Source organism: Pteropus alecto, unplaced genomic scaffold, assembly GCF_000325575.1.
Source record: "Pteropus alecto unplaced genomic scaffold, ASM32557v1 scaffold44, whole genome shotgun sequence".
NCBI classification, from domain to species: domain Eukaryota; kingdom Metazoa; phylum Chordata; class Mammalia; order Chiroptera; family Pteropodidae; genus Pteropus; species Pteropus alecto.
This window is the reverse complement of record NW_006436812.1, coordinates 6,594,031-6,615,507: the sequence shown is the minus strand read 5'-3', so window position 1 is coordinate 6,615,507 and position 21,477 is coordinate 6,594,031. Positions and strand designations below refer to the sequence as shown.

The window sequence follows — 21,477 nt, the reverse complement described above, 5'->3', positions numbered from 1 at the left end:
CAGAGTTGTCCTCTTCACAAAGAGGCTCGAGCCTGGGGGTATGGGGTTCTCACAGGATGGAGCACTTGCCCTTCTCTACCCATGGGTTGTTCTTCATCAGGTCAGGGTTCAGGAAGGGGTCCTTGGGGATCCCATCCTCGATCCATTTGAGAAGCCTGCGGGTGGGGAGGAGAAGGTTGGAGTGAGTAGGTGGGCACCTGGCCCCCAAGAATAGGGGAGTGGTCTTGGCTTATGGAAATAAGCACAGGGCAGGGAAATGAGATGCAAATCAATGGCTGGCCATGGATAGGGTGAGGCCGAGGCTTTGGGGTCCTGGGAGCTCACTCAGGGATGGTCTTGGATGACATCTCCCTCTTGAAGGCCAGCTGGTACTTGAGGCTCTCAACTTCTTTCTTCATCTGGGGCACGTCCCACTCCTCCATGGCGTCGGGGGCTTCGGAAGTAGCCAGCCTGAGGCTAGAGGACATAGGAAGAAAGAACAGAGTCAGGGGGCTGCCCACCTGCAATAAGCCCCCAGATGTTCCATCTCTACTGGTGAGCCTCCCCACAAAAGGAGGAGCCCCATTTTTGTACACTAACCTCCAACCCACTGCCTGGAGGGGTCACCAGGGACCACATCACCGGCCCAGGCACTTGCCCAGGTCCACATGGGCAGGACCAAGGTGCAGAGCCTGGAGCTGAGGCCCTATTAATGAGGCCCCACATGCCTGCCCCCGCCATGGGGCTAATTAACTGCAGAAGGAACTTTCCACCCTTAGCTCTGCTCCCCACCAAAGCCTTACTTACCAAGGCTGGGCCTCTAGGTTGGAAAGGGATGGGGAGGTAGGACCAGCACATAACATAGGTTCTCAGGAGTTCATACCAGTTGCCCCCACCCTCCAACTGTGAGGCCCTCTTCCCACTCCTGGTTGCAGAGGTGATGCCCAGGCCATTATGTAAAGGGCGGGACCCTGCTTGCCCCCTTCAAGAGCCTCCCCCATGCTTTGCATGGGCAAAGCCCCCACTGAGGGCAAGTTAATCTGAGGCTAGGAGGATTTGGCTGCAATTTGCATCTCTGGGTGGGGGTGGGGGGTGCTGAGGCAGCACAGCAGGTCCAGGACACAGAACATCTGCAGCCTCCTGCTGCCTAGCATCTCCCCTGGAACTATTCACAAACCGCCTGGCCCAGTTTCTGCTTGTGAACCAGCCTGGCAAAGCCACAGGTTGAGACCTCTCAGGAGATCCAGCCAGTTGAGGGAACATTAGGGCAGGTGGTTACCTGCTTCCCCCACCCCAGCCTACTCTAGGGCCCCAGGAAATCTCTCGCTGTCCCCCAGCCCCTGCCCCTATCACCAAGGCTGGGAGCCAGGGGCTTACTTGACCTTGGGAGGGTGGGCAAAGGCCGAGGAGTATGATCCTGTCGGCCTCAGCCTGTGGAGGGAGCTCCTGATGGAGGGGCTCCATCCTGGGGTGGGGGGATGGGCCCTGGTCGTTGCAGCAACTAGGGAGAGTGGCCAGACTGGGAGGGATCGGTCAGCCAGCGGGGTGGTGAGAGCCCAGGGAAGCAGGGCACCTCTGAGGGGCAGCCCAAAGGGGGGTGTGCAGGGGCTGCCTTCCCAGAGACCCCACGTTCCAGCACCCCCACCCCCAGCGCGGGCTCTCACGCGGACAGCCACGTGGGGGTGCATCCCAATCCGGGGGCAGCAGTGGCCATGTCTGCAGCCCCCTCCCCGGCCGCCTGACCCTACCTGCGCGCAGCCGCCGTTGAGCCTGCCTCCAGCCCCGTGAGCCCTGCCCGCCCTGCGCCCCGCAACCCGCGCCGCCCCCGGACACGGCGCTAGGCGGGCACTGCGGGCGGCGCACTCCGCGCAGGGACGCCGCTGTCTTCCCTATCGGCTGCCCCGCCCCTACCCTCCCTGCCCGCAGAGGGGGTCCTCCCCGCAGATCGGGTTTGGGTCCTTGGGATTCGCAGGGCAGCTGCCCTTAGCCCGGAGATGGTAAGGCAGGGCGTCTTGTCTCGGGTTAGTTCTGTCCAGGTCAGCCCAATGGGACCTGGGCAAGTCTCAGAACCCTGGGTCTCAGTTCTCCGCTCAGCACAAGGGACCAGTTCATCAAACTTACCTTGGGTGGTGACCACAAGAGAGAAATGATGACAAGGGCCAAGTGATGGTGAAGTGACTGCGAGGGCGAAGTGATGGACGAGGGAGCCGGGCACAGGGGCTGACAGAGCCCAGCATGTGCCCCGCCCACTCCTGCCACCTGGGGCCAGGCCCTGGCACCGCCCCCACCCTCCACCCACTCTCTTCAGGGCTGGGTTCACCCAAGGGATTCTGCCTGACCCAGCCAGCCTCCAGGGGTGGGAGATGCAGCCAGGGACAATGTGACATCAGCTCTGGCCCTGGGCAATGAGGTCTCTTCTCATGGGGCAGTGTGGGCTCCTGGGCTGCCACTTGGTGCTGTCGCCAAAGATCCTCAGCTGGTAAATTGTACCCCAGCGCTCCAATGCCCCTCTTGGACTGGAATCAGGTCAGGTAGGAGTAGCAGGGACCCTCTGGGCCTTAGCAGTGTTCACTGACAGGCTAGTGGGTGACCGTTCTCTGAAGCTGACTCACCCACAGGTGTGAGCCTTTTTCTGCAAGGGGACCTGGGCCTTTGTGGAGTTGCTCCCTGCTTTGGCCCCTGCCCAGGCCAGAGGTAGGCAGACTAGGTAGCTGCCCCAAGGGCTCCCTGGGAAGGTTCTGCCTCTGAAGGTGGTGAGTGTCGGCTCAGAGGTGCTGAAGCCCAGGTTGGGTGGCTTTGGGGTGGAGGGGATTTCCTTTCTTGCTGCGGACCTATCACTCCTTTGTTAGACTCCTTACAGCCAAGCCCATCAAAGGCCCTGCAATGGGGCCCAGGTGGACCCTTACCCTTTCCTCCAGTCCTCAGGGCAGTTGCCATCAGGACAAGGACCGCATGATGATGCCCTGGGTATGCCCAGTGGGCCTGCTGCCCTGCTCCACTCTTGAGGGACCCAGGAATATTGGGTGATGCAGGTACCAGGCTGCATCCTGGGCAGGCCCCCAGATAGCAGGGCCAAGGTTACCCGGAGAGGCTTGAATCAGGTCTTTTTGTGCTTCTGTGGCCTCCCCTGGGCCGGGGTCCTGTGAACAGTCACTTTGCACCCTCCTGAAAGGCAGGTCAGGGTGCCCCCTGCCCCCTTAGACACCCAGGCCCTCCCTGCTGTGATTCCAAAAAGGGGTCAGTGGCACCTCATGGTACCACTGACACATGTACACAATCAGGAGGCACTTCTGAAACTGGGGCACATCAAGGAAACTAGGAATTATTTTTATTACAGATTTAGGGGATTGGGGGGCTTAGAGCCAAGGGCATCTGTGTCCTCAGGGCAAATGGATGCAGTGCTGGCCTCACGCCACCCCCTCTTAGTGGCCCCTGGGGCCTGTGCTCACCTGCCTGCCTGGCCCCTTGGGTGCTATGACTGGCTGCCTGGGGCTCTCCTGCGGCTGGGGGGCCCTACTCACACACGGTGGAATGCTCAGGGCAGGGGTCTTGTTGGCTCCCAGGACTGGCTTAAGGTTTGCACTGAGAGCTACACCCTACCACCTAGTCACGTCTTCCCCTCAGAGGGTGCATGTTGAATTAGGCATAGAGGACCAGGCTCTGGCCTGACAGCATCCCAGAGTCCCCTGGGAGAAGCCCTGGTGTGATCTGCTGGGCATGGACTCATGTGGTCAGCTCCAGGGACCTGCTTTGCAGGTGCTCTTTGAATTTTCTGTGGAATCAGAAAGCTCCATGTGGTCACAGCTGAAATCCACTAAGAACTGCTGTCAGGGCTCAGAGACTTGTACTTGAGCTCCTGGGCATTCTTAGCACAGTGTAGCCAGGCCTGGAGGCAGGAGCTGCATAGGGCAGAGGTCCTGCGCTTCCCTTGCTGCCGTGCTGAAGCAGTTTCTGGGTGCTGCCATGGAGACTCTTAGGATTCGGCAGTGGTCATTGTGCTTAGGCAGGCCTGTGTGATGGAGGCCATGACGACACTTGGTGGCTGAGTTGAAGCCCCCATTCTTCGTGAGAGTGGAGGACCCTATGACTCATCTTCCTGGGAGGCTGGATTTGTGGACTCTGAATACATCCAAGTCCAGACTCCCCTTGTACTGGAATCAAATGGGTATCAGGTAGGGCTGGAATGCTCAGAGGCCCAGGAGATGGGAGGCGGATGCTCAGGAAGCAGTGACAGCTTGTCCTCCAGCTTAGCGCCACCTCGTAGACTCCCAGAGTGGGTCCAGGGAGACCAGACGCCTTTCTGAAATTAGCTCCACTAACTGGGCTACTGGTGAGAGCCAACAGAGCTCCTTGCTGGCCTAGAAACTGCCACTCCAGGCCCCATGCCTGCTGAGGCCCCTAAGGGAGAGGGTGATGCAGGCCAGGCCTCCCAGGGAATGTGGCGAACGTGGACAGCAGGTACAAGACCTTGTGGCAGACGGAGGTCCTCTTGTGCTGCTTTCAGTGCTCAGCAAGATTCAAAATGGTGTGTGGGGTGCTCTGACCTTTGGACAGGTTTCCTGAAGAGAGCTCAGGGAGGAAGAGGAGGAAATCCTCCAACCAGACAGGACCCATAGCTTAGTGCTGTCCCCACCCATTCCTGACATGGCTCCAACCTGTAGCCTCTCACCTGGTCACTTCCGAGCCACCCTGTGCCACTCCCAGTTGCTATCAGCTCCAGCTGTATGTGGGGAGACAGTGCCACTAGGGTTCTCCAGAGAATAGGGCTCTTCTCCATATAGCAAGAGGGAAGGCAGCCCTGGGCAGAGGTGGCAAGGTTCTCCTGAGTGCCATCTCCCCCATGTCTGCAGCTGTGCTTCAGAGACTGTTGGGTAATTCAGACCCTACACATAACCCTTCTAGGGCGACTTGTCCTCAGGTGGGGAAGCCAAAAGACAAGTGGATAATACTGCAGGGGCCTGGCCTGACAGCACTGTCCCAAGGAGGGCACAGAAGCCTTCCACCTCTCCCAAAGCACACTAACAGCCCTGGTGGCCTCAGGGGGACATTCTGAGTTGTTTCCCATCCCTGAAAATAAACCTGGCAGAGGTGAATACAGGGATTGGAGAAACACCAAACAAACAAACAAACAAACAAAAAAACCCCTTTCATTTCACCTGGTTGAACAGAACTCACAAAAAACTGGACAGTTTTTATATAATCGTTTAAAGCTTGTAAATGATTTTCAAAAATAAACTTTTAGACTCAGATATGTAAAAAACACAAATGATTCCAGGGACATCACGGAAGGGTGTAGGGTGGGCGGCTCTGGTCAGCACGTCCTTTTGAGTTACAAAGTCTCAAGAAAGAGATTTTGGTTAGAGTGGTTTATCCTAACTGTTCTGCAGTCAGGCAGAAGGGTGCAGCCACAGCTCCTCTGGTGGGTTGGCTCTGTGGGAATTCCAAATGTGGCTGGGGTCACAGCACTTCTAGTGTCGGATGTAGTAAACCAACTTCCCTGAGAGCACTGACTAAAGAAAGTCACAAATTCTCTAAAATCTACACAAATCTGCTCAGCTGCAGGTGATCTGTGGTCTTGACTTATGGCCTTTTGAAGGTCTGTGGAGAAAGCAGGAAGCTGGTGACACGCTGTGGGTTACAGGTGCAGTTCACACTGTGTTACTGGCTTGCTCTGGGCGGGCAGCTTTTACAGACCCAGGCTGCTAACTGCTCCAAATATCCCACCAACTCCAACAGGACCCTCTGGCTGCAAGACCTGCTGCCGCTCCCATACAGGTGGACACTTAGTTTGAAAGGACAAAGGTCGAGTGACTTTGCTCAGGGACATGTAAGGAGCAAAGACAGGGCATCTGGGTGCCAGCCGAGCCCTGTGCTCCAGGGCTGGCAGCTCTGTCTAAAGGTGGGAGGATCCTTCGCAGTCAAGGCCCAACCTGGGGTTGGGCCTTGGGGTGTGACTGGCCACCTGTCCCATCTTATAACTAACTAGTTCTCGGGGTGAATCCTGCTGTATTGAGACTGCCACCACAAGTGGTTCATCCCTGCCAGGAGACAGGACCCCAGAGTGGGTGCCAATTACCGGCTCAGGTTTTCTGCCACCACGTGGGACAGGAAGACACCAATGGTCGACATTTCTACTTTGGAAGCTCAGGAACAGGCCCAGCACCTCACCCAGCAGCACCAGCAGCATAGTTGGGACCGAGTCTACCATCTACATAGGCACAGAATTCTAGCACGCTGCTGCCTTTGGTCTTGCTGTGCCTGCAGGCCCCATAGTATCCACTTGCGGGTCCTGGTGTCTACCCATCTGCACCCCCAAAGGCACACGTGCCATGTGGTGGGCTACCAGGGTAGCCATACATCAGACCACCAGTGTGTCCTTGCCTAGCCTGGGGCCACGGCCCTGGGCATCTGGCTGGCAGGTGCAAAAGCAGAGCTTTGCCAGAACTCTGGGCCTGCTCTGAGTGGCCACTATTTACTCTTAATGTGCAGCGGCACCCCCAGCTCTATGAGTGATTTCTGAGAACCCCACCCAGGCGTGGGGTGGCGGCACCACACAGTGTGGGTGCAGGCACGAGCGGACCTGGGGTGTGCAGAAGGCTGCAGCTGGCTGCTTTGTGGCTGAGCCCACACGCACAGTTCTCTGTGAGGTAGAGCAAGGTGGCCGGTGCAAGCACGGCCAGCTGTTTGCCATTCTGGGGGCATCTCACCCTTTACAAAAGGAAACAGGCATAGATCCACCTGCTGAGCCCCGCAGTGTGGGGGCTAGGCCTGGGGGCAGGCCCTGTGCTGCGACTGTGCACGGATGCCTTCAGCAGGGCTCGCTTCTGGCAATTCAGGTCCCATGCAATCACCCTCACTACGCTGGGTAGGACAGTGATTTCATGCATGAGGTCTTCTAGAAACAGCTTTAGTGCCTAGTTTTCCTACAAGAGCAAATGAAGGGGAAGCCCTTCAAGGAAGGCTCTGTTGGAAGCCTCCCCTCACACCCGGCCACCAGCCTTACTCCAGAGGCCAGGACGATGTCCAGCAGCACCATCAGCCAAGAAGCGCCATGAGCAGCAAGCAGAGGGTGGCAGACAGGCCTCGAGGCCCAGTTGGTGTGAGGACATGTAGTCAGGGCAGCAGCCTAGCCACTTTCTTGGGACATCAAGCCTGAGCACCCCTGAGTCGTGAGCCATGTCTGTGAAAAAGGGGGGAGTGAAAGCAAACTGTGCCACAGGGAGACTGGGTGGTGGAGCAGGAGGAGGCAGGAGAGATACCCTGCATAGACTCACCATGCTGTAGAAGAGCTCTGAGGGCAGTAATGGCCGCGTGTGCACTTTGGGCTCCTGTAGGATGCCATCAGCTGCATGCAGCACCATCTGTAATGAGGTACACCATGCATGGAAGCTGTTCAGACGAGCTGGGCCCACACCACAGGGCCGAAGCTGACAGGGCTGCTGTCATAGGGCCATGTGCAGAGACAGGTTGGTCACAGGATGGGACAGGTGGCCAGTCACATCTGAGGCTGAGCAGATGGGGGTCTGGAAAGGGTGGGGGTCCTCTACCAGGCTCTAGGGTGTGAGTAGGGGAAGCTCACAGGCAATTCCCCACCAAGGGCAGCAGAGAGTAGGGTGGGTGATGGGACAGGCTCTGGAGGAGATGGGGGTGGGTGCAGAATCCCAAGAGGGAATAGGCCAGCACAGGCACTTTGAGGCCTTATGGGGAGGCGCTTAGGAATGGAGGAGTGGCCAAGGGGCCAACTGCCACAGCCATGGCCTGAACTCCACACAGTCCACCAACCCCACGAGTGCAGGGCCTGGGTATCCCCAAGTGCAGACATGGTGTGTGCTATAACTAGACAGCGTGCCACTGTTTCAAGATGGGGCTGCTACCCAGACGGTGAGCAGAGAGGTCCAGCACCGCTGCTATAACATAGGTGCTCAGTGGGTGTGGACTCTGGAGGCCCCTGTGGTCTTCTGAGAGGACCTGTGAGCTGTGTCTGCCCAGCAACTTGGGGGTGTGTAAACGGCAGGCACTCACATCTCCGTACAGGGACAGGTTTCTGTAGGGCACCTGTAGGGCCTGCTTCATGATGACACAGTGCTTCACTTGGGCCTATGGGACAAGGAGCCGAGTTGGGCTTGGCAGGAGGGTCGGAGGGGTTCACCCTTCTCTATGGGAAGACAGGACAGACACACACATGGTCAGAAACTGGAGCGCTGCTATGAGTGGCTTCTCACTTACACCGACCACCCACTGGTCAGTGCGGTGGAGGTCATTCCCCATGAGAATGCTGCCTGTCCGAAACATCTTCAGGTAGTTCTGGAAGTGTACGGGCGGGAACCAGCAGGTGGTGCAGCAGGCCAGGCCGTTCACGGTGCCAGCAAACTGTACCCAGTGCTAGAAAGTCTCTGCACTTGTACAGGTGGAAGGATACCTTGCCGCAGAGTTCATGCATCCTAGGACAGAGGGAGGAGGGCCTCTGAGGAGGGGGCACATGTACCCCTGCACATGCCACTTGGGATTTGTTGTGACAACTGTCGTTATGTCTCAAAAGCCATGGAAACTTGAGAAAGGGATGCATGTTAGAGAGAAATCAGCAACTTTCTCATCTGATGGCATCTTCGCCCTCACAGCTTTCAAGCAGATGAACTTATTGTATCTAAACTGAGGCAGAAAGAGGAAACTCTGTCGCCATGACACACCAATGACAACCCCCCACTGGCCGAGCAGGCACATGGGATCTGAAGCACTGGGGACAGTGAGCAGGAGACCTTTTGGCAGATACCTCCCTACCCTCACCCTGAGTGGGTGCAGGCTGAAGTTTCAGACTGCAAATAAAATCTGAGGCCACACAGGCTCTAAATATGTGGGAAATCTCTAGGTGAAAACACAGCAAGTTGTTCTCAATAACATCAAAGCAAGGAAGGCGTAAGCAGGGCCCAAACCCAGAGCAGAAAGAGAAAAAACACTAAAGAGTTCTGTATCGAGAAATAAAAACAAAGACAAAATGGGAAAAGTGAATGACAATAAAGGTACAAGAAGGGATTTACTCCTTCATCTACCAAGAACTCACACAAACCAGCACAACAGAGATGAAACCCAGCAAAGTTCCCGGATGCCAGGATCCGCCTGTGTCTGAAAGCCTGAGAGTACCCTATGGTGTTTGTGGGGGGCTCAGCCACACCATGAGCACTGAACCACATGGAGCAAGTGGGCAGGAAGGGGAGAGAAGTGCTTCCCTGGAGCTTGGTACCAACTTCAGAGCTCTGAACGACAGAGTGTGTGTGTGTGTGGGGGGGACAGTTGGCCCAGCCTTACCCGAGGCCATAAGTTTTCAGGAGGGCTGGGTTATAACCAACAGCATGCAGAGCACCCAGGCAGCTCTGCAGGGCGCCGCACAAAGCCCTGCTTGGGAGATGCATGCCCACCCTGAACAGGAGGGGTTTGGCCTGCCCAGAACAGACCCTGCTTGGGGCCGGTAGGAACTGCTCGGGAGCTGGCAGTCGCTGCCCAGGGCTGGCAGGCAGCAGGACAGACAGAAGCTGCCAACCTCAAGCCTTGCCTTGGAGGAAATTTAATATCCTGTCCTATGCTTTCCAGTCAATCCACCTTAACTCTGGTGACAGTGAAAACTTCCTAGAGAAACTCCCACTTTCCATTCTTTTTCAGAAGTTCAGTAATGGTTTAGCCTTTTAAAATTGTGGTCAGCAGCCCGTGGTCCCATGGCACAATGTTCAAACTGAAAGGTGGACAGATGCAACAGGGTCATGGGTATAAGTCTTCGTCTTCCTGCTCAGGGATGGTAAGCACCTGAGAGCAGCGCCCAGGCCCCCGCCCTCAGCCCACAGGCTCGGAGAATGCAGGCAGTAGATCTACCGGAGCATCAGCCCAAAGACAGTGAAGAAGCCCACCTGCTCGCTCCCCTGGGAAATGGGCTCAAAGAGTGAGTAGAAGCCACAGCAGGGCCCACTTACGTGGTGGCATGCATGTGGAACAGATGCACAGAGCCTGTGGATGGCCCACCCCAGCCCCCAGGGTTCTGAGAAGGCCTCCCCACTCACCATTTGTGAAGCTGAAGCAGTGCAGGGAGAGGAGGACTGACTGGAAGAAGCAGGTGAGCTCCTCATGCAGGTTCTGGAAGAAGTCATGGAGCAACAGTGTCTGCTGGAGGTGTCGCATGATCTTGCGCAAGTGAGGAAGGGTTAGGGCTGGGTCCTGGTTTCTAGCAGACTACAGTGTCCACAGGAGTATACAGACCAAGAATGAGGATGAGATGAGACCCTGGTGAAGAGGAGCAGGGAGACTTGCCACCCAAGCAGCCAGGAGGTGCCCCCTCTGCTAATGAAGGTTAGGACCCACCACCTGCTGCCTCAGGAAGGACTCAGGACAGAGGGTCTCAACAGCAGCGAGCTCTCTCATGGACAACCAACTCCAGATGGCTGGGAAGCAACCATGCAAGTCTGCAAAAGCTATTCCGCCTCACATGCATCACACATGTGCACATGAACGCTCCAAACATGGCACACACATGCCTTGCACACGTGTACACATGCATGTATCACATGTGCACACACGCCTCACACACTGCACATACCACATGCACATTCACACACATGCCTTGCCAGTTGTACTTCATATGTGCACAAACACTGCACATATACCTCACACATGCCTCACATGTGTGTACTCACACCTTGCACTCACATTGAATACACATGCCTTACGTATGTGTACACACACGCTTCGCATGTGCACACACGTTTCCTTTAGCACGAGAGTATACAGTGATTCCAAGCACCCAGAGGCTGAGGGGAGTGAATGTGTATAAACCAAGGCATGAGCACTGGCTGTGGTATGAAAGGCCTGGAGGTGTCTCAGGCCAGACGGGAAATCTAGAAAGGTCCCCTGCTCAGGACCGCAGAGGGCCATCTACCTGGGAGTCTGCATTTGGCCCTTGAGGCTTGGCCTGTGGCCATAGTGCCAGCAGAAGATGCTCCTGGCACCATCTTGGATAGAGAGTAAGCCTGTCAGAGCCATCTCAGGCCCTCAGACTTACCTGTACACGAGCACAGGTACTGCCAACTTGAGAAAGTTGGGGCTTCCAGCATCCTGTAAGGCCCTGAGAAAGGACACAATGGTCAAGAGTGTGGATGTGAACATCCTGGGCACCCAGCCACTGGTCAGGGACTGCAGGGGGAGCAGTGCAGTCAGTGCTTACGAGGAAGGGTTCTCCTGCAGTGTGATCTCCTTAAGGGTGCCAACAGTATGATGGCAGACACCTTCGGGTGCTCCTGTTCTGCCTGGAGCAAATGAGAACACCAGCTCAAAAACCTCCAAGTACTTAGAGTCAAAAAGGTGCCCAATTCCTTTACATTAGATTTAACTGAAAACCTTAAGTTTACATTTACATGGTTTCCACCTTAAAGAAGATTTACTGATAAAGAAGCAAGGGTACCACTTTGGCACCCAAATTCCTGGATGTTAAATGTCAAACTGACCCGGGTTCTCAGTTGAGGTTGGCTGTCAGGACTGCTTCGAGCCCGTTCTTGATCCCCACCTATGAGGCTACAGTGGTACACACAGGAACCCTCCCCACCAGCTGGTAGAGTGACAACCACTTTCTGCTCTGGAGCTCAGGGCAGAGTCCACTTCCATGATATGCTCACAGGAGTTGATGGCCGGGCCCTTGGCAGCCCCCCACCGATTCACAGGCTCCTGGGTCTGCTGGTGGAGGGGGTAGGTCTGGCCATTCCCAGCACATTCAGGTGTGGGAGTCCTGTGGCAACTCTCCACAGAGGTAACAGGTGTACACATTGGCAAGCTCCTGCACAAACTGCAGATGCCCTCCTGAAAGGGGCAGGACAGAGCCATCTGCCAACACCTCACTGGCACCCTGTAGACACCCAGTGTCCATGCCCTGTCACTCACTCTCATGCTGCAGGTCTCTGTTGATCTCCAGGAACTGTGAGTTGAAGGTGACAAGGATGCTGGCCAGTGACAGGCTGTGCTGCTCCTTCCAATACCTGCCCTTGCTGTGGGCATTGCAGTGGCACAGAGCTGGCAGGATTTAAAACTGGCACTGGAAGGCAGATGGAGGTGAGAACTTTTGACAGAGCTCCTGCAGACCCCTGCTTTGTCACAAGAACCAAGCTCAGATGGCACTACACTTCGAGTCTGAACTTGAGCTGCTTGAGAATTTCTTCATGACCCACACAGAAGCCATTTCACGTTTTGTGAAGAATGCGTCTTGCTGGTAATACCCATTTCTTGAGGCCTCTGAGAAGGTGGGAGAACAGAGGCTGAGTCAGGCCTCCAGGGATGTGTGTATGACACCTTGATCTTAACTCTCTGGAATGGCAAGAAGGTACATTCTACATTCTTAAGTCACTCCCTCACCCCCCATGCCCGGTCTGGGGTGTTATGATGTCAGCTTCTGTACTATTGCTCCTCTGGGACAGCTATGTATCATTGCTTCTTGGATGCCACCTTTTTGTCTCTGAGGATACCACTAAGACCTTTTCTGTTGGTTTTGTGTCCTTCACGTTAGTGACTTCCCTCTAATTTCTGATTACCTGGCTGTCTGCTCTCGTTTTATCACAAGCTGACGGGACGCTCTGGTGACTGCAGAGCCCAAGTGATTGAATGGGGACCCTCAACTATTACAAAGGTCTCTTCCTAGAAAGGACTCTCATCCTCTGCCAGGGGGCAGGGGTCTCCATGGGGATCTCAGACTCCCCACCCCACCAGCCCTGCTGGGTCCAGTGTAGGGCTTCTTCCACGTGCTTAGACCCTGGTGGGTTTGAGATTGAAAAAAGGCGAGGGTCTGATGACACAGTGCCCTAACAAATGCTTTCTGTAATAGGTCGTCTCTCCTGTTTGGGCTGTCCTTGGTGGCTCCTCCAGTGTTTGTAGGAGGCCAGCCTGGTTGTTTATCATGAGGCATTTGCCATCTGGCTAGACACCAATAGGGGGAGAATGAAGCTGACCAGAATTCACACAAGAAGCAAACTCAGGCCTCTGGCGTCATTTGGACCGTATCTCAGAAGATGGTGCCCCAGACAGGTTGGCCCCTCCCTATGTTCACAGTCCTAAGGTGGGTCAGGCTTACTCCACAGGTTCACCTAAAACTAACTTGTTATGCTTGGGAGACATGATCTGAACTTCCTAACAACCTGGGTAGCAGCACCAAGATGAGTGTCAGTTCCTCTGAGAAGTGTTACCCTGATCCAAGAACCACATGCCACTGGAAATGAGCCCACTGCACAGGCAGGGCCCTCACTGCAACCTCCCCAGACTGTAGCCACAGACCCAGAGACTCTACGTTTGCTTCCAACCCACACCTACCTCGGAGGCAGGCCTGTTACAGATGTAGCCGTAGCACTGGCTGCATGTCTGTGTTCTGGTCAATGTGAAGGGCTGTCTCACTCATGGTCTGCCTGAAATATGCAGAGTTGGAGAATTAGTGGGCCACACACAAGGCCTGTCCTGCACCCCAGGTTAGTTATTCTTACAAATTTTCCTCAAGGCAGGAATTTTGATAGGAAATCCCAATGCAATAGATGTCATTAAGAGTTCTCTATTAGACAAAGCCAATGGTCCATTATCTCGAAGAATTCAGAGCCAAATGAAGGTTTCTGGCATTTTTTGTAATGGTGTTTATCATGAAGAAAGTATTAATTTAGAAGTCTACAAACATGCAACCCTAATGGAAACCACACTGAGGAGCCACAAATGGAGCTGGTATGATGACCTGTAAGATCTATAAGTCAAGAGATAGCTCAGTGAGGGAAGGCCTTTCTACCAGGTTCCAGGCCCCTCGGGCAGGTGTGGTTATGGTAGACGCAGTACAGTTTTATCTCACATTGGGCATCATACTCCCTCTCTTGCTGAAAGTCACCACGAGTCTACACTCCTCATCCACAAGCTCCTCAGATGGCCTCTCCTCAGGACCATATCAGCTGGAAAGGAGACAGTGAATGTTCCATATAGTCACACGTCTAACAGTCAAACACACCAGGGCCCTCAGGGGACACCAGGCCATGGAAAAGTCCCAGACACGGTGCTGGGTCCTCTCTCGCTTTGTCCAGGCTCTCCGCAGTTGGCCCACAGTACCCTAAGTGAGTCCTTGTAGCACTGCTTGATGAATATGCTCTGGGGTTTTCCGGGAGGTTCCTTGGAGGGCCCTCTTGCTCCTTGGACCCACTTAGCGCTTCAGCCTAGCAGAGGTGCCTGTCAGGGCCAGCTGCCGGGTGACACACAACTTCATAACCAGGGTGAAACCACAGTGGTTTGCACAGCATACCAGCAATCTCCACCAGCAGAATGGAGTTCCTGAAGCTTGTGTCCACACCTGTCTCATTGTCACTGATCCAAATCACCGACTCATTAAAGACAGTGTCGTTGCCAGGGCCCATGGCACCTGCAATCAGAGCTGCAGCACCCATTGGTGTCCAGCCAGATGGCAAATGGTAAACAACTAGGCTGGCCCACCGACCACTCTCCTACAAACACTGTGGAGGAGTAACCAAGGACAGCCCAAACGGGAGAGACGACCTATTACAGAGAGCTGTTGTCAGGGCACTGTGTCCTCAGACCCTCACTCCTTTTCAATCTCAAATACACCAGGTACAAAACTCCAGGACAAAGAACTGTGCTCTGTGCACTTTCCCCTGAGCTGGAGGACAGGAACCGGTTCCACTCAGCCAGGGCAAGGGCGGAAGCTGCTCTGTAGTTGTCAGTATCACCCTCTATAAATGTAACAATCATTCTCAGCTCAATGGCCTTACTAAAACAGGCCCAGCCAGAATATTTGGAAAAATAGAGGACGAAAGTTGGAGAAAAGTGAGGTGAACAGTCTGTGTGGTTCTGTCCGCGCTGCAGGAAGGCTGGACTAAGCACTGGGCAGTTCCGGGTGCCTATGGGGGTCGCGGTCATTGTCCTCAAAGAAAGGGCAGCCCGGCAGCTCAAATGAAAGACAACCCGACACCGCGCCCCGCTCCTCAGGATCTGCCCACCAAGGCCGGCTAGCCTTTGCCTCACCTCTCGCCTTTTGTCTGGTCTGCCCCAAGTCCCACCGTGTGCACATTCCGCCTGCGGACGCATTCCCGAGGCAGCCGTGCTGTCCGCCGGGACCAATGTCCTGTCTCCCCTGCAGCTTCCCGCCCCTGGACAGGGGCCCGCCCTTGCTCCCGCCTCCACCCCACCTAGCTGAGCCCGCGGGCCCACTAGCAGCCTCCGCCCCTGTAGTCCGCCTATTTTTCAATTGCCCTCCCACTTCCGCCTTGAGAGATCATTTCCAGGTCAAAGCCTCAATGGGAGCAAGGGGGCGGGACCTGCGCGTTACGTAGTGCGTGGCTCAGCCATGTTGGAGCCTGGTAGTCGCGTCAGCAGGAGAGGAAGCGTGGCGGGAAGAGGAGTTCGTGCTGTCACACAGGTGACTTCAGAGTATCCCTTGATCCGGCTTCCAAATGTGGAATTCCGTGGACACAGCGATTTTTCAGGCTTGTGTTAAATTTTGGCAAAGGACTTTCGAGGGTTCAGGCACTTCCATCAGTGGTGTTGGTGAGCGAGGCGGGCCACGGGATTCCGTGTAAAACAGGGCAGTGTTGGAGAAAGACGACAGAGCCGGGCGACGCCACACCCACGTCTCCCACTCATGTCCTCCCACTGAGGCCTCCTACACCTGGTCTTCTAACTCATGTCTCTCATATCTTCACACCCAAGTCTCCTCACCCAGATCTCCCCAGCCCAGGTCCCCAGCCCGTCTCTCAGGTCTCCCCACCCCACGTTGCCTCGTCGGTGGCAAAGAAGTGGACACTCTTTTGCCCTCCTAAAGGGCTGTTCTGAAAACCCGGGCGAGCTACATAATTATTGTCCACAATTTTTGAAAGGTTTGTTTCAGATACATCAGTTACTCAAATGTGCAGAACTTACATGCTGGACAGATGGGTGACAGTAGGCAAAGCTTGTCTTCCAATGTGACTTGGTCCAGGGACTTAAGGCAATGTCTCTGAGGGTCTGGTGGCTCTGAACACTGAGGAGGTGAGGCATAAGGGGAGGTTTGTGGGTGAGCGGGGAGGGACAACTTGGAGACAATAGCCGAGTTAAGCACAAGAAAGGAGCTGTGGCATTTGCACCCTGTGAAGCCTGGTCTCCCCTTGACCCACATCCCATGTTGCCCCACATCCCATGTTGCCCCACCACTGTCTGTGCCATGGTGTAGACAGTGATACAGTTCAGTCTACAGGGGACCCTGGGCAATGTCTGGAAGCATTTCTGCTCAAGACTGGGATGCTACTGGCATCTAGTGGGTGGAGGCCGGAGTGCTGCTCAACACCCACATGGCCAGGATGGCCCCATCACTGTCCTATCCTGATCAGTCCCAAGTTCCTCTGTATCCCCTCCTGTCAGTGTATACTCACACCTCCCTTCCTTCCCTCCTTGAGTCCCCGGCCTGGCCCTGGGCAGGGTCAGGGATGTGCACGTGACGAAGTCCCACCTTCTGGGAGTCCCTGTCTAACTGGGGCAGATGCTCAGAGAGCAGTTCATTGTGAATGAAAAATGTCCCCCACACTATCTGGGGGACCCTAAGCAGAGCCTCAGGGCAAGGTTTGTCGGGCTGAGTCTCAGAGGAGGGTCCCAGTAACCCTGTCAGGACAGAATTTGATTTTAGAGTTCACTTGCACTCCAAAAAAAACACTCCCTGAGACCTTTCCATCGCACCTATTTAACTCAGAAAACTGAAGCCCCAGTGAGCTGGCTTGGTGGATATTCTCCATCAGCTGGTGTCCCCCACTGCCTAGCCCTTTCCTCTAGGTGGAGCCGCAGGCCCATGCCATCGCCACCTGGGATTCCGAATGGCAGTTGGCCCAGACTCTCAAACTCTGGTCTCAAGACCCTTTAACTCTCCTACACATTTCAAGCCTCTGTTACGTGGTGACATCTAGGGATATTTGCTCTGTTAGAAATGAAAATAGAAGCCTGTTAAATTTCTACTTTTCACTTAAAACCAATAATCCACTACATGTGAAAATCACATTTTAATGACAAACAGCTACATTTTCCTGTAAAAAGTTTCGAAGCATCATTTTACATTTGTGCAGATCTCTTAAAGAAAGAGTTACATTATTTACTCTGCCTTTAATTGTTCTAGTGTTGGCCGTCATGTGGCCTTGGGAGTACTCTACACTTTCAAGAGAATGAGTGTGAAAAGACAGTTTTTAGCAGTCCTATGAAAATTGTTTTGGCTTCTTGGACCTCGTGCCCCTGAACCCACCATGAGACCCAGGTAGAGCCTTCTTACACCCTTTTTTGATGTTTTGTCCATGTCAATTTGGTGCTTTTTGATTTCTTTTGTTGAAGGCAAGGAAGGTCAGACATAAAATATTCATATACTTTTGGGGAGAAACAAGCTTGTAGAAGTTGGATTTGTAAGTAAAGTTACTCTGGGCATTAAGAAGCGGAAGTCTGGCTGAAGCCCAGATTATTTAGGATTCCCAGAAGACACTGTCTTGAGAAACCTCTGAAGGAATTGCAGGCCAATGGGGCTGCGTGGAAGCTGGTCCCCAAATCTTGCAGGAGCTCCAGGTGAGAGTACCTTGAGTATGTCTGTGTCAGGAGCTTAGCAGATCAATTGTGAGGGTCCTTTTACCTTTTGGAGTATGTGGAAAGACTGGGCTGTTATGAGTATGGGAGAATCTTACTACTTTAAAAAATAATTAGTAGATTATTTTTTTAATTTTTTTTAGAAAAGTTGTAGGTTTATAGGAAAACTGAACAAAGGATAGAGTTCCCTTATACACTCTGCCCTGCACAGCTCTCCATTGCTAACCTTTTGTACACTGTGCTACATTTGTCTCAATTAATGATCTGACACTGATAGTATGTTAACTAAAGTCAGCACTTTATCAAGATTTCCTTAGTTTTTACTCAGTGTCCTTTTTGTGTCCCAGGATCCCCATGGTATTTAGTCTTCACATCTCTGGACTTGGACCATGCCATGGCCTTGACCTTACTAAGGTATACGGGTCTGGAATTCTGTACAATGCCTCTCAGTTTCGGTTTGTTATATGTTTTTCTCAAGGTTAGGTGAGGAAATGGTGACTGCTTCTTGGATCAGGACCTTTCTGTAGATCCTTCTTCCCTCCCCTGAGATGGAGTGGGATCGGGGTGGGGGGAACTGGGGTCCTTTCTGTCCTCCTCGAGGAGAGAGGGATGAAGGGGGTGAGCGTGTGAAGGGACAGCATCCCCAGGCTGGGGCAGCATGTGGTATTGTAGAAGCAGCAACAACAAAGCATGGCTGAGGGAAATGGGGCCTGACACTCTTAAGCCTCTGGTGGGAGTGCCTAGTGAGAAGATTTGGTCAGAAGCACTTGGCGAGAGCACCTAGTGGGTGGACCTGGTGGGGAGCATCTGGGTGGGAGCATCTGGTGGGAGGATCCGAACAGTTTGAACAGCAGTGACTTCTGTTGACCCAGGAGGACCTGGTTATAGTACTGGGTGATAGGGTGACTGTGTTGTGGTTAAGGGCATCAGGATATGCCACCCCACAATATATCATTTTGGCATGATGATTATTTTGAACTGAAGGCAATTGAGAATCAACAGATGCAGAAAAAAACCTTTTTGGAGCTTCTCCTATTTGACTAAAAGCAGCAACTTCTGGGAAATAAAGTTGCTGTAAATTCCTTCTTTAGGCTTGTCTACTCCCTGAGGGGAGACTGCAGAAAAAAACCTATCTCAAGTCCATTCTCTGGAGGACTTTAATGGCCCTGAGGGAGACAGACCACCTATAGCTGTATAGACAAACATTACTACAAACTTGTCTTGTGTCTCAATCATTCTCCTAAAATCCATTTATCTTTCCCAAAGAAACCTGTTTGTTCCTCCCATAAGAACCCTTTTCTCCCCCTTCCCTCACCCCTACTTACCCCTATTAATATATATAAGCACCTAATGAAGCGATTTACTGAGTCAGCTACTTTTGTTGGCTACCATGTGCATATGAGTAAATTTCTGTTGTTTTCTGTTGTTTGTCAGTTTAATCCACAGGTTGTTGAACCTAAAAGGGTAGATGATAAGGTTTTTCTTCCTCTACAGCCTCCTTTGCTACAGAGACTCCCTAACCTGGCCAGAAAAGGGTGTGGGGTGATGGCATGGGGGGTGGAAGAAGTGGGGGCTGGGGGTAGACACCAGGACTAAGGACCTCCACACCCTCCATCTGCCTCTGCTCCCCTTATATGTGACATCATGCTTGTAGAACTCAGCAGAATGAGTGGAAAGATCAAGATTGCCCATGATCTCCTTGGCAGACAAATGATGGCTCTTCATCAGGAAAAAAACATTGTCATGTTGTGAAGGAGAGTGAGAAAAGAGGTCCTCAGTGAAGGCAAGAGGGGGCCTATGGAAAAGGGACAGGACGTGCATTTCTCTGGGGCGGGTGACTCACAGTGGTCTGGGATGGCTACAGATATTAGAAAACAATTTTTTTAGATTTTTTTTTCTTGTTTTTGGTATAAATTGGATTCAAAATGTCCTATGTAGGAAATGAAAGGGGGATTTGCTGTGTGCCACCCCGGCACCCAAACTTGTCATCTCTTTGGCACTCAGAACCATGAGTCCAGTGGCTTCATTGCCTGGGCCATCAGAAGGCATCAGGGGCTCAGCCAGCTCCAATGAACTGACATTAGGGGGAACTTGAATACAGGCAGACATTTGCACCTCTTCCTGGAAGCAACAGCCCACCCTCTGACTAGAGGGAGGTATGCTGATGTGACTTAGGAGGTTTATCATTCTGTAATGTAGATACAGAAACACATGGTTTCTGGATTTCAGGTAGCTACTTTTCTACCAGGTTGGCTTTTCAGGGAGAGACGTTTTAGAATGTAAGAGATTTAAAATGCAAAGTGCTTTAACATGGCTCTTTAGCATCTCGTGCGCTTAGAGTGCATCTGTTGAGAATTATATGGGTCCTGCTTTTGTGGAAATGAGTCCAAATTGCCTGTTTATCACAGGCAGAAAATTAAATACTGAGCCTGCTGTGCAAGGAACAGACTTGGTAGCTCAACTTTGAAACGATAGAAGGCATCTTTTGCATTTGATATTTCCCACTATTTTAAGTTTATTGGTGACATCTGATATCGCTCTGGTATTGTCTAGCTTAAGCAGTAACTTTTTTTCCCCTTGCATGAAGATGAATTTTCGTTCTTAAAATGCTCTCTAGGATTTAACGGTTTGTTGGGCTTGCATTTTGATGCTTTGGAAGCACTGGCGGCTGTTTTACTGGCTCTCGTTGTCAACCGGGCCTCTGGGTTATTCCTTATGCCCTAAGATAATTGGGATCCATTTCTTCTCAGGGGAAAATAAAGTATACTGGGCAATAATTTCCTTTGATCAAATATTCTTAACAAGGAGACACCCAGGAGAATGTGATAAGGTTGAGATTGCCCCTCCTACTTGTTTCCAAACATTGACCAAAGGTCACTGCCCTCTCAGTTGCCTGTCATCTTCCAGGGCGTGGACTGTGCTGGGGGCCTTGTGAGCCTCTCCAAATACTGAGGGTGCCACCTGTATCCAGACCCTGGGAGGGGATGCCCAGAGCCTCTACAGTACAGGGGCTCAAGAAAGACAGGTGGAAACAACAAAGAGACAGAAACCCCTTTTAAAAATGTGCCATGGACTTGAACAGACATTTCTCTAAAGAAGATGGACAGATGGCCAACAAGCACCTGAAAAGACGCTCAGCAAATGCAAATCAAAATCACCATGAGATACCACTTCATACTCACTGTGGTGATTATAACACAAAATATGAAATAACAACTGCTGGCAAGGACGTGGAGAAATTGTAACCCTTGTACATTGCTGGTGGGAATGTAAAATAGAGCAGCCACTGTGAAAAGAGTCTTGCAGTTCCTCAAAAGTAGAATTACCAATTACCATATGGTCCACTAATTTCACTTTTAGGTTTACTTCCAAGGGAACTGAAAACAGGGACTTGAACAGATACTAATACACCCATATTCATTTTGGCATTATTATTGACAATTACCACAAGGTAGAACAACCCAAGCATCTATAGGTGGATGAGTGGATAAGCAAATTGTGGTCTATCCACACAGTGGAATATTATTCAGCCATAAAAAAGAATGAAGCACTTACACATATGTTACAACATTGATGGACCCTGAAAACATTATTCTAAGTGAAATAAGCCAGACATAAAGGGCCACATATTGTACGACTTACATGAAATGTCCAGAACAGGCAAATCTATCAAGATGAAAGTGGTTCCTAGGGGCTGGGGAAGAGGAGTGGAGAGTGACTGATAATGGGCACCGGGTTTCATTTTGGGGCAGTGGAAACTTCTGGAATTAGATAGAGGTGGTGGTTACACATCAGAGGAGCAAACCTCTATTTTTGAGTAAGAAGATGGTGATGGGGGTAGTGTCATGGATGACAGTGTGTGGCTTTGAGGTGCTGAGCCAGTAGTCTGCCTCTCTTCACCCCTCCCGC

The 21,477-nt window shown here is 52.7% G+C and overlaps 1 protein-coding gene and 1 long non-coding RNA gene across 32 annotated transcripts in view; one reads left to right on the top strand and one right to left on the bottom strand.

Annotated features, from left to right (window-relative positions):
- Window positions 1-32: 32 nt before the first annotated feature.
- Window positions 33-15,190, bottom strand: GNG13 (G protein subunit gamma 13). 31 transcript variants are annotated; one of them, XM_025048332.1, is made up of 9 exons: window positions 15,004-15,187; window positions 13,309-13,400; window positions 11,893-12,240; window positions 11,021-11,083; window positions 10,026-10,245; window positions 8,002-8,420; window positions 7,254-7,340; window positions 325-456; window positions 33-155 (listed from the first exon to the last, which is right to left on the bottom strand). In XM_025048332.1, exons 7-9 carry the CDS (start codon window positions 7,328-7,330, stop codon window positions 50-52), a joined length of 315 nt encoding a protein of 104 aa, XP_024904100.1. In that variant the 5' UTR covers window positions 7,331-7,340; window positions 8,002-8,420; window positions 10,026-10,245; window positions 11,021-11,083; window positions 11,893-12,240; window positions 13,309-13,400; window positions 15,004-15,187; the 3' UTR covers window positions 33-49. The 31 variants fall into 31 exon arrangements, 19 of the variants coding, with proteins under 19 accessions (XP_024904100.1, XP_006914060.1, XP_024904101.1 ...); XM_006913998.3 differs by having other exon boundaries at window positions 8,162-8,420; window positions 15,004-15,186; XM_025048333.1 differs by having other exon boundaries at window positions 8,202-8,420; window positions 15,004-15,186.
- Window positions 15,191-15,318: 128 nt separating this feature from the next.
- The window catches only part of LOC107195840, a 52,011-nt gene continuing 45,852 nt past the window's right edge, over window positions 15,319-21,477 (top strand). Inside the window, exons 1-2 of the long non-coding RNA XR_003046933.1 lie at window positions 15,319-15,397; window positions 17,117-17,251. This is a non-coding gene — a long non-coding RNA (uncharacterized LOC107195840). The remainder of the gene's footprint in view (window positions 15,398-17,116; window positions 17,252-21,477) is intronic.